The 15656-nt window shown below is 54.0% G+C and overlaps 2 protein-coding genes across 3 annotated transcripts in view; both read right to left on the bottom strand.

Moving 5' to 3' along the window:
* AXIN1 (axin 1) overlaps window positions 1-1579 on the bottom strand; it is an 84086-nt gene extending 82507 nt beyond the window's left edge. Inside the window, exon 1 of the mRNA XM_068206600.1 lies at window positions 1561-1579. The gene's annotated coding sequence lies outside the window, so the exon portion shown is untranslated. The remainder of the gene's footprint in view (window positions 1-1560) is intronic.
* Window positions 1580-10683: 9104 nt separating this feature from the next.
* On the bottom strand, window positions 10684-15044 carry MRPL28 (mitochondrial ribosomal protein L28). 2 transcript variants are annotated; one of them, XM_068206615.1, is made up of 5 exons: window positions 14700-15044; window positions 14443-14595; window positions 13442-13576; window positions 11452-11538; window positions 10684-11066 (listed from the first exon to the last, which is right to left on the bottom strand). In XM_068206615.1, exons 1-5 carry the CDS (start codon window positions 14985-14987, stop codon window positions 10983-10985), a joined length of 747 nt encoding a protein of 248 aa, XP_068062716.1. In that variant the 5' UTR covers window positions 14988-15044; the 3' UTR covers window positions 10684-10982. The 2 variants fall into 2 exon arrangements, with proteins under 2 accessions (XP_068062716.1, XP_068062717.1); XM_068206616.1 differs by lacking the exon at window positions 13442-13576 and having other exon boundaries at window positions 14700-15043.
* Between the last annotated feature and the right edge of the window lie 612 nt (window positions 15045-15656).

Below are 15656 nucleotides of genomic sequence, written 5' to 3' on the forward strand. Positions count from 1 at the left end.
TGCAGCCCTCTGTGCCACCACTGCCCTGGGGAGGCAGTGAGGGGTGAGGGTCCCACTGAGGTCCTGGCAGGATCCTGGTGAGGTTTCAGGGCTGGCCGGAGCTGGGAACATCCCTGCCCTCTTTGTGCTCCCCTGGTAAGCAGCGCAGTGCAAATATCAGCCGTGTTCTTTGAAATGAAAATAAAACTGATGAAAGTCGGGCAAATCCTGCTGCTGGCCCCTGCTGCTGGCCTGAGCAGTGGCTCTTTCTGCTGCCGAGCCGGCTCCCGCAGTTATCAATACATTATGTATGCCGGTGTCCGTCGGCCAGAGCCTTTTGTTGATGCTGAATATGTCCTGGCCAACAAAAGTGGACTGGATTAGCCACAGTGGATTAAAAGATTTTCTTCTTGGAGTTTACCTAATAATATAACAATTGACATTGAAGGTCTCTTTGAACCCTACACGACTCTCTTATTTTACCATCTGTGAGTTTGCTCTCCGTGCCGCTGATGGGGCGCCCGGCTGCCGGTGGTGCCGGTGGTGGGAACGCCGCCCGGAGCCAAATTTATCGCTGAGCAGAAGAAAGCAGCCCGTGTTTGAAGGGAGACAGCGGGAAGGGAAAGTGGCACAACTTCTGTCCTCCTGCCTTTGTCCTCGGCCCTTCTGCTGGTGGCTCACCAGGCTGGCGATGCTGCGGTGTGAGAAGAGACTCAAGGAGTGGGCTCCAGCGATGGGGAAGCCACCCGCTCATCTGCAATTCGAGGTGTCTGGAGAGGTCCCGGACGGAATAAGCTCCTTTATTAACCATGAATTTTGGGAGAGTTGTCGAACTGTGAGCCAATGGAGTTTGCTCGTCTCGGTTCCAGCTGTTGGGATCTGGCCACTGTCCCTGGTCTCCATTGCAAGATGGGTCAGGCAGCAGCGGCAGCGACACCGGGAAACATGGAGGGCAGTGGCAGCAGGGGAGGAAGGCTCCCCCCAGCATCCTGCGGCGCCGCCGGCCCTCGCCCCCTCCTCCGGCACACCCTGGCGTCCCAGCCTCGGGCTTTGATCTCATCCGGGGGGGCTCCATTCACAAGTCTTTCATTGCAGCCTTTGGAAATATCCGTCCTCAGAAGTCGCCAGTAATGAGATGGGGAGACGATGAGCAATTTAGGCGCCGTTCTTTCTCACTTGCGTTTTTTATCTCCATATCCCCCCCCCTTTTTTTTTTCCCTCTTTTTTCTTTTTTTTTTTTTTTTTTGCAAAGACACTTCTGGAGCGGTGCCGACTTTGTATGGGATCACCGCATCACCCCAGACCTGCCGGGGGGGCAGGAATATGGGGCTCGTGCCTCTCAGCCGGGGGCCTTTGATGAAGCTGCTTTGCGAAATTTGATTTGAAAGGCCTACGATGGCAATTTGGGGAGAATGGTGGAGCCTTTCTCCACCCGCCTCTTTGTCTCCCACCCGAAGGGGGGTTCCATTGTGGGTGTCGGGGCGAGGGGGTCGGGGCGGCGGCGTGGGTGGGGTGGGGCGGCGGAGGGACCGCGGCGCGGGAGAACAATGAGCGGGAGATGGGGAGAGTTGGGATTCTCACCTGCCCGGGCATTCGCAGTCCGCCATGACGGGAGCAGCCGCCCTGCTTGCCGCCGGCCGCAGCACTTTTTTTCCCCAGACTCTTGAACCTATTTCCCTTTCTTGGCAAGTGCGTGGCTGGAAGATGGGAATCTTTACTTTATATTGCAGCTTGGGCTTCCCAGCCTGATTGGCTGCAGCCAGGACCAAATGCTGGTCCTTCCATCCCATCGTCACTATGGCAACCGGCCCCGTTAGGCACCACCGATTTACTTATAATTGCTGGGTAAATAGTCAAGACAGGCCACTTTCATCCCGCACCCAGAGATTGCTCTTCCTCATCTCTTTTTTTCCCTACTTTTTTTTTTTTTTTTTTTTTTGGAGGAAGCCCTGAAGAGCAGCAACACTTAAGGAAACTCTTTGAAGGCTGTAGCAGAAAGTGGTGCCTCCCTTGGCCAGCCTTTCCCATCGCTCCCGCTGCACAATGCCTCGGTGCCAAGGCTTTCCAGCACCATCACTGCCAACCCTCATCATCCTCCTCCTCCGAGGAGCGGCGCTGGGTGCAGACACAGGATGCCCTACCAGCCATTTCTTCTGTTTCCCATGGGGATTGCACCCTGGTTCATCCCAAGAGCCAGGATGGGGCCAAACCATCCTCCATGACCTCTTCCCCCCTTCCCCGATGCTGCCATTGTGATTCCTGTTCACAGCACTGGCATTTTCTACCAGGGAACTGGCACTGCCTGGATCAGCCATCCCTTTTCCTGGCCTCATGGTGCTGGCTGGAATGAGGAAGTGGTACCTTTGGCCATGCTCATCCCTGGAGCCTAGGATGCTTCCTGCCTTCCTGCTGAGCTGCTCCGAGCCAGGTCTGCGAGGCCCAGAGCCTCCCGCTCCTCTGGAGGGTGTTAACCATGATGGACAGAGCACAGGGCTGGACACCAGTCCTGTGGTGTGGGCATGGGTTCATGCTCATGGCTGAGTGGGTCCTGCAGGTGGGAATGTGGTCCTGGCTCCATCCTCATGGTCCAGGGATGGATGTGGCAGCCAGAGAACAGCAAACAGCCCAGCCCAGCCCTGCTGGCTGGAACACCAGCATGGGACCTGCAATGTGCTTCTGTTCCCATGGGTCATTACTGGCACCAAACAGCAGTTCCAGGAAAGTGGGGAAAAGGGGGGTCTTAGGGGAGAATCTAAAGGCTGAAGAGATCTGGAGAAAATGGACAAGGCAAGAGATGAAAGCGTGGGCTTGAGGGAAAGGAAGCTGAGGTCATCTTTCCATTTCCTCCTCAAAGCAATCCAGAGTGGAGTCCTTCAGGGCAGCTGCAGGAGGAGCACTAGGAGACTCTGCCCAAGCTCATTATTTTGTTGGGAGAGCTGGGGGATTCCCACCTTGGGGAGCAGAGAGGAGACAAAGGTGACCACAGATGTCAACACAAACCAAGCTGAGAAGAGAGCAGAAAGGAGCCACGGAGCAGCAGGTGTGTCCAGGGCTTCTGAAGGAACTGTGAGAGAACCAGCTGATCCTCAGACAGATCCTACCTACCCACCACCAGAAAGAGTTGTCTGGAGCCTGGCAGATGTGCTAATAAATTTCATTTTCACATATCACAGGGAGAGCCTGGTAAGGGCAGGTCACTGACCCCGACAGCAGTACCAGTGAGTTGGCAGAAACACTCCTGGAAATGGGTTCTGTGGGCACCAGAGTAAATACCCTCCATCTGGGAAACTAGGGTGATTGTAAAGGGAGGCCTGTCTCCTGGGAGCAGCAGCAATGAATGATGCCCACAGTAAAGCTCCCACGGGTGTGCAAAGGGCTGGTGACAATGTGGCCACCAAAGGCTTCCAGAGAAGTGGAGGAGAAGGGGCTGGCTGGTGCCTGGAGCAGCTGCTGCCAACAGCGCTGGTCCCAGTGCTGGGCAAAGAGCCCACGTGGGGCCAGGGCAAACAAAGGGAGGCACCAAGGGTGGGCTCTCCCCACCCACGCTCATCAGCAGCGGCTCAGGGTGGCCGGGAAGGCTCAGCTCAAACAAACATTCCAGCCCCGATCCAGCCGAGCACTGCATCCCCCAGTGCAGCGAGTGGGGCCGCACTAAGGACGGTGTCACAGCACCAGCTGTGCTCTGGGCCAGGGGCTGGCTGCTCCGGGCTCTGCTGGGCACGGGCGGCAGGTTTGGGACTCGGGGATGGGACTCTCGGCACAGCTGTATTCGCTGTTCCGGGTCCTGCCTGGGGCTGCTCTCCTGCTTGTGCTTTCTCTGCTAAGGGCAGCGTCTCTCTGAAACCCAATGCTCTGGGGTTTGGCTGAGCGGGGATCGCTCTCTGTGCATTGAGGACGAGCTGGCACCTCCCCGGGTACCTGCAGGTCCCCAGCAAGGGCAGCTCCCAGCTGCGCTCGGGGCCGTGGCGCTGCCCTCCGAGCATCCTCCGGCCGTTCCCATGGTAACTCCCGGCTCGCAGCTCCGAGCCGGCGGCTTTAGCCACACGCCACCACGGCTTCAGCCACACACACCCACTGCCAGCTCCCTTGCCAGGGTCTTCTCACCTTCCACCCTCTCCTGCCACAAGCCACCCTCTCCTGCCACCGAGACCTGCTGGGCCCCTCACAGAGCAGGCACTGCCTTGCTCCCCACTGCAGAGAGAGGCTCCACAAGACCCTCCAACAAAAGTATCTTTCCCAGAGCCCTGCAAAGGCCTGAATTCACCTTGTTCTTCAGCATATCATGCAGAAGACAGGGGGAAAACCCAATAAAAGGTGACACAGCATTCAGAGAAGAGAAGGGAACTCAGCAGTTCAAGTGGGTCTGGGCATGAGTGATTTACACAGTACTTTCAACTCTGTACATCCCAGGACCACCTGGCCAGGTGGAAACCCACTAGCCCAGTTCCTGCATCCAAGGAGATTTCCCTCCATTTTTGGTGCTGGCACACAGGTTCTACACTTTAAAACAGTGGTAGAGAACTGCTGTGAAAAAAAAGAGCCACAGTTAATGACTTCTGGAGGAAAAGTCTTGCAGCAAGACTTGAAGCTTAATAGACTGAGAGGATAAAATGCAAGAAAGAGGAGAAAATCCCATGGATGGCAAAGTTCTGCACTGGGAGCAGAGCATGACAAGTCTCCATTCCCAGAGCTGGAGCAAGGCAGCTTAAAGTTAGGAGAAAAGACTTTCCACCCCTTGAAACCTTCCAAATACATGACTTTTAGGGGGAAGGATTTAACAAGCTCAAGTCTTCCACCAGCCTCAAAAGTCAAGGGACAGCATCCTAAGGAATAAAATAGGCAGTCATAGACAGTTATGGGCTGTGGGGGCAGACTCACCTCACATCCAGCTGGGCAGGTGAGACTCATCTGGGAAAGTCCACCTGGGTCTCACAACACATGCAGGAGGGGTCTGTCAAGGAATTTAAAGGGCTGTCAAGGAAATTAAAATGCCTTGGAATGTGTGAGCAGTCTCCATGGGAATACCTGGCTGAAGCACAAAAATCCTGGCCCCATCCATGCCTGGAGCACTGCCAGAGAAATCCCCTTCCCACTGCTCCCCTTTCCCTATCATTTCCCATCCTGTTTGCTCCCTCCACCTCCTTTCACCTCTGCTTGGGGGAGACATCCCTGGGGCACCAGGGCACAAGGACCTCAGAGCAGCCACATCCCTGGGTACCCAGCGGCCCTGTGAGCAGAGCCCTGCTCCCATCTCAGAAATGCCATTTTCTGTGTTTGAGTGCTCTGGCTGGCCTGATCCAGCACCATTTCCATGTTACCATGGCGATGGCTGCCTGGAAAACGTGTGCAATGGGTGCTCAGAGCAGCAGAGTCCAGCCAGGCAAAGGCCTCTGTGCCCAGTCTGGAGCTGGCATGACCACCCCTCTCAGCTCTTCCTCCTGCAGCCAAGGAGGCTGACCTGAGCCTCCTAACCACACCTGAGGCGTGTGGCAGGAGCGGGAATGCAGGGAACTCCCCCTGCCTGCCCCTGTTCCCTGTGTCCATCTCCCATGTCCAGTGTGCCCAGTCCAGCTCAGCCCACAGCTGCAGGAGAGATGGTGGCAGGAACATGGCAGGGAGCTTCTGGCAATTCATTTGCATATGGAGATTTCTTTCTCTTTCTTTCTCTTTCTTTCTCTCTTTCTCTCTTTCTTTCTTTCCTTCTTTCCTTCTTTCTTCTTTCTTTCTTTCTTATGATGTAGATGCCAGCCTGGTCAAGAAGAGAGAAACCACAATCGTTTCTCACAGTGGCTTGTGAGAATTTTTAGGGAGTTGTAAGAATGTAATAACTTGTTAGTATAAACAATCTGCAAGTAGTGTTTTTCCACCTTGTCTCTCTGTGCTTCTCTAGGAAAAAACCCTGAGAGAGAGAGAATTATGTCTCTCCGTTCAGAGAATGTGAATGCCACATTATGACTCCTTACTGTAACAACTAAGCCCCCTTGTCCCTGGCCACCTCTGTGCTCAGGCTCAGTCAGACCCTGCCTGGCTGCAGACTGGCCTCAGCCCAGAAAGAGTCCCCCAGAGCCCTGTCACCATCAGGCCACCAGCCCTGCCCTGACACACCGGCCATGCCTCGTCCCACCTCGTCCCCTGCAGGGCTGGGGCAGCTGGCCAGGACGAGCAGCATGTCAGGAACCAGCAGGGCTGGAAAAGCCAGTGGTCGCTCCTGGAGAGCCACCAGGACCTTCTGCTGGCCACAGCCAGCCAGCACCCGAGGTGACAGCCCCAGGGATGCTCACACCGAGCCGGGTTGTTTGCTGCTCCACTTCACTGGGCTCCAGGTGATCCAGCACGTGGCCAGTGACTCCATCCTGCCATCCCTGCCGGCAGCCACCTATCCTGGAGGTGATGGTTTGGCACACGGGACAATTCCTTGGGTGCATGGGAGAAGAGGCAGCACAGCACGTGGCAGCAGAAGGGGCTCAGGCAGGAGGGTGCCTGTCCATAACCCAGAGGACGGAGGGGACAGAGCTGCTGGACTCCCTCCCCTCCTGCCAGCACCTGGGAGCTGCTTTTCCTGGCTCACCCCCTCCTCGCTGGCTGCGTTGCAGGGAGGAACTGCAGCTCGGAAGCTGCAGCACACAACAGTGAGCTTGGGAGGACCTCTGGAGGTCTCAGCCCAGGCTCCTGCTCTGAGCAGGGCTCCAGGGGGTCACTCGGGGCCTCACCCTGTCCTTCTGAGAACCTCCACCTCTCCAGACCCTGTCCCAGGACTGCACCACCTTCCTGTGGAAGTTTTTTCTCAAGTCAAGCCAGTGTTTCTCACTACCCACGGTCTTCTGTTCTTCCCTCTGCAACGAGCCCAGCTCCATCTTGATCCCCAAAACCCAGAATGGTTTGTCACTAATGGGCAGAGCCACTAGGATATTTGCTCCCATTTCCTGATCCCCAGAGCAAATTCCAGGGAGAGAGCAAAGCTGTGGAGAGTAAGCACAGCACACACTCCCAGCTCCAACAGCCTGAGCATCCCAGACCAGCTGTGTGGAAGGAATTGAGTCCTGTGGATCTGAAAACAAACACTGCAGTGATACTTGAAAGGGTTTCCTGGAATTGTCCAAGCGAGTTTCTAAATCTCATGCCTCCTTGATTAATTCCATAGGATGGGGGATGATTTCAGGCTACATTTTGACCTCTGCTGACACCAAGTTTGGGCTGATTCACAGCACTCCTAAAAGTCACACCCCTTTGCAACAGTGATTCCAAGCCAAGACCCTCCAAGCCAGAAGGCTTACTTATGAGACCAGCAGGAAAGGACATGCTGCTTGTGCTATTGCTCCCCAAATATCCCTTTTTTTTTTGAATACAGAGGGGCATGTTGGGAACTTACAAGGAAAATCTGTTTAATTTGTGAAGGTAAACAGGTAAGAAAACGTTTGTTGAGAAGCAGAGCCTTAATCTCAAGCTGTTTTTTGGATCAGTGACTGCAACTTGCTGGGAACAAGAAGTGAGACAGGCAAAATCCAAACACTGCTTCAAGATACCAGCAAACAGCAGAATTTAGAACCAGCAAGTGCCAAACAGCAGGATTAGTCCAGCCATTCCACCCAAGGCCTTTCCTGCTCGGATGCTTTCCCCAGTTAACATTTTTCTCTGCTTTATTATTTTGCAGTGTAGGGTTTGGGGGTGATTGTTCCTTCACAACTGGAACATGGGCCCAAATTTCATGTTCCAAGGGGCAGTTTCATATTTGTGGCTTGCTGGGACTATTAAAGAGAGTGGCATATTTTTGATACCTGAGGAATGAATTAAATAGGAGTCCCTCAGTCCTGGACTGATGTCCCACTTCCAGTGCTGGTGCCTGACACAGCACACGGTGCCTCTCCCAGCCTCTCATCCATCATCCTTTCACTGCTGTCTTGATGAGATAATTTTTCACCATTCCCCTTTCCAAGCACTGCTATCCCAGCCTGGTCTAACGCTGCCAGATCCAAGGTGACCCTGGGCAGGGCTCTCTGGCCGTTTGTTGGGGGCTGTCACGTCCTTGCCAGCCTGGTGTTGGATCCTCCCCACGCCCCACGTGCCTGTGTCTGGCTCTGGGCCAGAAGCAGGAGCCTGGTGACCTTTGCAGAAGCCTGAGGCAGTGCTGGGATCTGAGCAGTGCTTGGCAGCCAGGCCCTTCCCCTGTCCAGGGGTGGATTTTCAACTTCAAGCTGACAGCACCCTACTTGCACCCGTGCGTTTCTGGCATCTGTGGCTTCCTGGGAACACGTTGTCATGGCAAACTATCAGCTCCTCTGATCCCCCCTATCAGGGCAGCAAAGGAACCATTATTTGCCAGATTGAGCCCACCTAAACAGGGAAAAACCATCCCTCAAGCAGCACCAAACTCTCCAGCTGCAGCCAGCACTGTAAAAGCAGGACAGGATTAACACTGAGCCCTGAGCTGTTCCTCCACCTCCTCAAGGCCACCTGGCAGGGGGGTTTGTAGTGCAAACTACCCCAAATTCTGCATAGGGGCTCCCTCCCCACCTCAAGACATCTGCTGCTGTGCCCAGCAGCCCTGTGTGCTCCAACTCTGCTTCACCTGAGGCTGCAGCATGCCTGGTCCCGTTTGCAGCTTCCCTCAAGGCAGCAGAGTAATCCATGAGAGTACATCTCTGGGCCTCATCCAACATGGGTATAAGGAAAGGAGCAAGGGGAAGGTTTCTCCGCAAAGGCAGGATGACAAAAAGTCAGGATTCACCAAATCCCAAATAGATTCCCCCAGAGACCCTCCTGCGGCTTCAGCTGTGCTCATGCACTGTCCCCCTTAGAACCCTCACCCCCAGCAGGACAGGAGCTCTCTCCAAAAGCTCCTGCTACCCCTTGTCACCCACCAAGCCTTCATGCACCCCAGACGGTTGTGCCCCAAAAGTGTGACCCTGAAACCCTCGGCAGGTGGGGCTGAGCTCCCCAGCACAGCTCACTAACCCTTGGGTTACAGCCCTGTTTCTAAGTTGGTGACTTCTAAATCTTATTTTGTAAAAATGTAATTGAAGTCTTTGCTGCTGTCTGGCAACATGCAGGGCTCATGCAGTGTACCCCACAGAACCCTCACCCCCAGCAGGACAGGAGCTCTCCCCAAAAGCGCCTGCTACCCCTTGTCACCCACCAAGCCCTCCCGAGGCAGCAGATCCTGCAGATGCTCAATGAGCAGCTCTGGAGATCAGTCAGGGTCCAGGCTGGGTAGTTCCAGCCATGGGAGGACACACGAGCAGAGCCTCAGCTCCACAGAACCAGAACCTCCCACCCCTGGGACAAAGCAGCAGCTGTCATTGTCCCCTCAGCCACTTCCAGCAGCTCCCTCTGTGCCCAGGAGCTGCTGGAAGTGCCCAGGGACCCCCGTGGGGCTGGGCAGGATCCGGGCAGGTGCCAGCCAGGCTCGGGGGGCCAGGCACATTCCAGCAGAGCTGTGCAGGGGGGCAGGACAGAGCCACGGGCTGGAGCTTTGCTGGGAGCTGCATTAAAATGCATGAGCTGAGCTGGCCCTAATGATGAGCAGAGCTGTCAAACAAGGAGCTTGTCCCAGCTAATTATCTCTAACGAGGGCAGAGTGTCAGGGTCCCCGAGGAGCTGGGCAGCAGCTTCCCACTCAGCTCAGTTGCAGCAGAGAGAGAAGATAACCAAATGTCATTGTGCTGGCCTAGCTGCAGAGTCATTAATTAGGCAAATACGACCTTCTGTGCCAGTTTGCTCTTGAGAACCTGGACTTGCTGGGGATGGAACACACAGGCAGGCTGGAAACATCCCAGCTTCTGCCACCCAGCCTGCTCCCCCTGTGCCCCTGCAAGAACAGCACAGCCCGGCCTGGCAGCCCCAGCCAGCCCTACCAGCCTGTGCCAGGCTCCCCTGCAGGCTCAAATACCCCTTATGGGCACTCCAGCCCCTCCTCTGTCCCAAAGAGCAGCAGAGAAGTCTGGTTTTCATGAACTGCTGTTGTTCAGAGCCCATTCAACTCAACAACCTCCCTCACCCAAGCCCCAGCATGGCCCTGTGAGGCTCTGTGCTCGCCCAGGCGCTGCTTCTCCACCACTCCTCCCCCAGACCTTCGAGACACTGCCAATCTCCACTCCCCTGTGGTCCTGCCCCATTCCAGCACAGAGGGGCCGAGCCACACACTGCCCTACAAGCCCAGTTTCTCTCTCTCCACTCCTGTGGCTCACAAACCAAGGCAGTGCACTTGCCCTGATGTGCCAGAGACGGGGAAGCCCAAGACAGGGGTAAGGCAAAGTCTCTTCCACAGAGATGACCCACACAAGGTTCAGCCTGCAGGCTCTGTGCCTGTCCCTCACCTCAGAGCTGAGGGGAAAAGGGCATAGGCTGATTTTGATCCCCCCAGAAACTCACTGCACCACCACAAAGCTTCCAGACAACACCAGGGACCCCCCGTGCTGCTCATCAGCCTGTAATTACGGCAAGTGCTCTCCAATCCCTTGTTGCCAGACAGCAGCAAAGACTTCAACACCCACTTCAACTACATCTTTACAAAATAAGATTTAAAAGTCACCAACTTACAACAGAAACTAACCCAAGGGTTAGTGAGCTGTGCAGGGGAGCTCAGCCCCACCTGCTGAGGGGTTCAGGGCGCACTTTTGGGGCACAACCATCTGGGATTGATCCAAGTTACATTGTGTCTCACAGTCCCTGCCACAACACACTCATAAAACAAGTGTCAGAGAGAAGTTCACTACAATCAATACCAACATGTGTATTTTGTATCACAAGTGGGCTCTCAACAGCAGCCAACTGCTCCTACAGGCACAAGATCCACACTGAGTCAGTCTGACAAGAACTCTCAGAGCTGCAGCAAACTCTCTTCTCAGCCCACAGGAACAGGTCCTCACTGAATTTAGGCTGTCATGACACTTCAGCAACGTGGTTCTCACGTGGCCCCTTCCCCAGCAGCGTGGTTCAGGCAACAGAGCCCCTGACCCCCACTGCTTTCTCTGCAGCAGGGGTTTTGCTCCCAAGGTTTCTTCTTTCTACTGCTTCTGCACTGCCTGTTGCTGTTCTTTCAGCTGGCTGACAAGCTCTTCAGCATACACCTTGAAGAGGGGGACAGGGTCCTGCAACAAAGCAGAGGATACACCATGTGAAAGGAGTGAAACAAGGGGAAGTGCAATGGGGAGCCCAGGGAGTGCTGGCAGCCAAAACCAGAGGAAGATGTGACTGGGTTTTATTCAGGGGCTGAACAAGGCAACCTGCTGTGCTACAGCTGCTGCCCTGCTCTGTAACCCTCCCTCAGAGAGGGCAGGCACTGTGTGGGGCATTCAGCAGCTTCCTCAGTTCTGACAGCAGATGAGGATCATCAGTAGCTCCCAAGGATCCCTTTCCTCCCTCCCCACACTGCCTGCCATCAGTGTGCACTGGAGCACGGGGCTGAACCCACCCCATGGAGAAGATGCATGTGCAGCCACCACCTCAGTGCTGAGCACTGCCTCAGGAAATCACCTTTTTTTCCAGGAGCCTCTGTTTTTCTATGGCTTCTTCCAAACTCAAGCCAACCCATTCAGCTTCTTCCTCTGGGATCACAAATTCCTGTGACAAAAGAAGGAGAAGGTAGCACAGTCTTTGCAGGTGACCAAGATACAAATCCTCCCTGTGCCCAGTGTTGGAACCCTGGTTACTGAGAATTTCAGACTTTCTGTGCTGACAGGCACTGACCCCAAGAGAACACTGCATTTGACCGGAGGCTGTGGAGAAAACTTCCAAAATTGAATGACAGAACTAAAATTATAACTGTATAGTTTAAATAGAAGTGTGTAATATTACATAGTAAAAAAACTTAAAGATGTAGAATATAGTAATATATACAAAACAAGACAGAAGTTTTAGAACATAATCTAGTCCTTCTTCTTCATAGGCTTAGGTGGAATTGCATAATTAGATGAAAAATTCCACATTACAGACCACAAGTGGTTAGTTATTAAGCTAAAAGTAAAAATAATTTAAGTGTCATTTCTTAATTAGACAATTTATCCTTAAAAAAATCTTATAAAGAGAGAAATATAGCTGAATTTTTTAGTTTGTTAAAATAAAGTACTAAAAAACTGACAGTTTATAAAAATATAATATAAATAAAAACTAATAAACATCCAATACCATCAGACAAAAAATACCATCTCACATATTGAATCCTAACCCTAACAAATAAAAAATTTAAAACTCCCACAGCCCAGGACACAAACATGAGATCCAGTGGGAACATTACTATGGACAAATCTTAGACCCTGTTCCCTCATTTCCAACAACCAAGGCCCACTTCTTTTCTTTCTTCTTAGCAGGGGTCCTGCTCTCTGATCATCCTGCAATTCTTTTATGCAGCTCTGGGGCTGTTTCTCAGCACAGCTCCATGGACTGTGGGTGCTGGTGGTGTTTCCATGCTGGCAACCACCAGCAGCTGCACAAAACTGACACCAAATGGGCACTCTGGGCTCCTCCCTCCAGGGGTAGCACAAATTCTTACTGTTTTTTTATTGCAGACTCTCACTGACCTCAAACACAGCAAAAATACTGCTTTTTGTGTCCCTAAATGAGGAGTAGAAAAATTAGAAACTCACAGAGAGACAAGAAAAACCTGATAATGTTTATATTTTCTTGTCCCTCAGCACAGGAGCACCAACATCAGTGATGGGTGACCATCCAAACAGCAAGCACCAGGACAGGTTGTTGGACTAATCCCTTTTCTGACCCAGAGATGGGGTAACTGAGAGGTGTTTTAAAAACTTTGATTCTATTTGCAGTTTCATGTGAAGGGTGAGACAATACAGATGTCATAAACTACACTGCTGTAATCAGAATTTAATAATAATAATAATAATAATAATAATAATAATAATAATAATAAGAGTAATAGAAAATTATTAAGTGGTTTTGGTTTATCAGTTTTTGTTACATTAATTTCATATTATTTAATTAAATTATTATTTTAAAAATATATATTATTCTATAATAATATATAATAATATATAATAATATATAATATATAATATATAATAATATATTATAATATATAATAATGTAATTAATGTAATGTAATATAATATAATATATAATAATTACATCAAAAATATTAAATATTATTTAATTAATAAAGTAAATGCTTTAAAGCCAATTATTTAAAATTACTCTTTGTGGGTCTTAAAATGTACTTTTCATAGTTTTATTTTTCTAAAGTATTTAGTCTTACTTGTAAGGCTGTCTTTTGAAACGTGTTCTTAGTTCTGTTTCTCTTAACAATGCTTCTTATTCTATGGTATTTTTAAGCTAGTATCTCTTATCTTAAGTTTGTATATAGATGTATATTATGTGAGCTTCCTGTTAGGCGTTGAGAACTTTTTATAAGTTTAGTTTTTATGTTTTTTTTTTTTTTTTTTTCATTTCCCCCCCTCTCTCCAATGGGAACACGTGAGAAGTGCATCCCCAAGGAGGCAGAACCCACCTTGTACTTGTCATAGATGGCCTCTCTCCTGGCCGGATCCTCAGGGTGCAGCGCGGGGTCCCGCCGGGCCAGGCGCAGCAGCATCGTCCTCTTCAGATCCATGCCCAGCTTGGAGCACATGTCAGCTCTGGGAGTCTGCACAGGGAGCCTGGGCTCAGGGACCAGCTGCCAGGGGGCACAGCAGTGCCCCAGCACACTGCCAGCACTGGCACTTCATCCACACCCAGCACACGCTCTCAGGACGGATTGGGAAAGGGGAAAGATCTGCTGGATTTGTTCCGGAGACAATTTGGTCATAGCTCTGAGTTTTAATATCGAGGGCTCCAGTCGAGAGGGTATTAAAGGCTGGGAGCATTAGACCTGTGCTAAAACATTAACAGCAGCACTTGTTCAGCCTGGAGGAGAGGACAATCTGGTCTGTCTGTATCAAACTGTCTGCAAGAGGGTTGAGACTTTCTTAATGGAACAGTATAGTATGATATAATAAATTGATTTATGAGCTTTCTAGAATTATAGAGTCAATGCTAATTATTACCCAGCTGGGAGCTTTCGGCAACAGACCTCTGCTAAAACATTAACAGCAGCACTTGTTCAGCCTGGAGGAGAGGACACTGAGGGCAGAGCTCGGGGGGGCTGCAGCTCCTCCCGAGGGGCAGCTCCAAGCTCTGGCACAGGGACGGGGAATGGCTGGAGCTGGGCCAGGGCAGGCTCAGGCTGGATTTTGGGAAAGGTTCTTCCCCCAGAGGGTGCTGGGCACTGCCCAGGCTCCCCAGGGAATGGGCACAGCCCCGAGGCTGCCAGAGCTCCAGGAGCGCTTGGACAATGCTCAGGCACAGGGTGGGATTGTTGGGGGGTCTGTGCAGGGCCAGGGGCTGCCCTGGATGATCCCTGGGGGTCTATTCCGACTTGGGATTTTCTGTGCCTAATCCCAGGACTCCCTGCCTGCCAGCCCACGGCTGAGGGCAGCGTGGGCGCAGCCCGGGAGCCGCCGGGCGCGGTACCTTGAGGATGTAGAAGTCGAAGCCGAAGGCGGCGTCGATGAGGTCGAGCGTGCGCATGGTGACGGTGATGGTCAGCGTGGCGTCCAGGATCTCGCTGTAGAACTGCCGCTCGAACAGCTGCGGCTTCCACGTCTTGGGCAGCCTGGTGGAGAGCTGGGCACGGCCCGGCCGTCAGGGGCTGCCCCGGGGCAGGCGGCGGCCGCTGCCAGCGGGCCCCGGTGACACCGGCCCGGCTCGGGGAAGGGCGCAGCGCTCACCTTGTCGTTGCGCGCGTAGCGGAAGCCGCGGACCCATCCCTCGCCGCCCCAGAGCCCCTCGTTGGCGGCGGGCGGGAAGTACACGGGCACCGGCACGTCCTGCACGCGCTCGCGCTCCCCGGTGCGCGGGTTCCGCCGGTAGCGCAGGCCGTGCGGCTCCCAGTGCACGGGGGTGGGCGGCGTGTTGTCCTGCAGCGAGGCCAGGTAGTGCTGCGGCAGCCGGGCGCAGATGCCCTCCCGCAGGCGCATGGCGGCCCAGAGCCGCGGCGGGAAGCGGTGCAGCGGCATCGCCCCGGGCCCGCGTCCCCGGGCCCGCGTCCCCGGCCCCGCCGCCGCTTCCGCTTCCGCCCCGCGCGGCCGCAAACGGGGCCGCGGCCGCCGCTCATTGGCTGGCGCCGACGGAGCACGACGGCGGCCGGGAGGGGCCGCGCCGCGCCCGCGGTTCGGCCCGGCAGGCCCGGAGGGTGTTGGAGGGCGGTCCCGGCTCCTCCCGGCGGGGCCCGGACAGGAGCGGGATGGGCACGGACGGAGCCGCTGGAGTTGCACCCCCACGGACTCGGGGGGGCGGCTGGAGCTGGGCCAGGGCAGGTCAGCTGGAGATCAGGGAAAGGCTCTGCCCCAGGGGGCGCTGAGCACTGCGCAGGCTGCCCGGGGAATGGGCACGGCCCCGGGGCTGCCAGAGCTCCCGGAGCGTTGGGCCAGCGCTGCCCAGGGTGGGGCTGCCTGGGCAGGGCGATCCCGCGGGTCCCTCCCCACTCGGGATATTCCGTCAGCCTGTGAGGGAGAACTCCACACGGACGGTGCAGAGCCCTGGAGCAGCCGCCCAGGGAAGGCCTGGGCTCTCCCTCTCTGGGGACATCCCAAACCCCACCTGGACACGTTCCTGTGGTCCAGGTGACCCTGCCTGGGCAAGGGGGGTGCAGGAGATGAGGCCCCTTCCATCCATCCAGCCCTGGA

Source organism: Anomalospiza imberbis, chromosome 16 (assembly GCF_031753505.1).
Source record: "Anomalospiza imberbis isolate Cuckoo-Finch-1a 21T00152 chromosome 16, ASM3175350v1, whole genome shotgun sequence".
Taxonomy (NCBI): domain Eukaryota; kingdom Metazoa; phylum Chordata; class Aves; order Passeriformes; family Viduidae; genus Anomalospiza; species Anomalospiza imberbis.

What these genes read in the sequence shown, in the direction of transcription:
- MRPL28 (XM_068206615.1), bottom strand. Translation starts at nt 14,987, where the DNA reads ATGCCGCTGCACCGCTTCCCGCCGCGGCTCTGGGCCGCCATGCGCCTG. An exon ending in CCATCTATGACAAGTACAAG is followed by an intron (nt 11,539 to 13,441) that starts GTGGGTTCTGCC and finishes CTTTTGTCACAG; the next exon opens with GAATTTGTGATCCCAGAGGA. An exon ending in AGAGGCTCCTGGAAAAAAAG is followed by an intron (nt 11,067 to 11,451) that starts GTGATTTCCTGA and finishes GCTTTGTTGCAG; the next exon opens with GACCCTGTCCCCCTCTTCAA.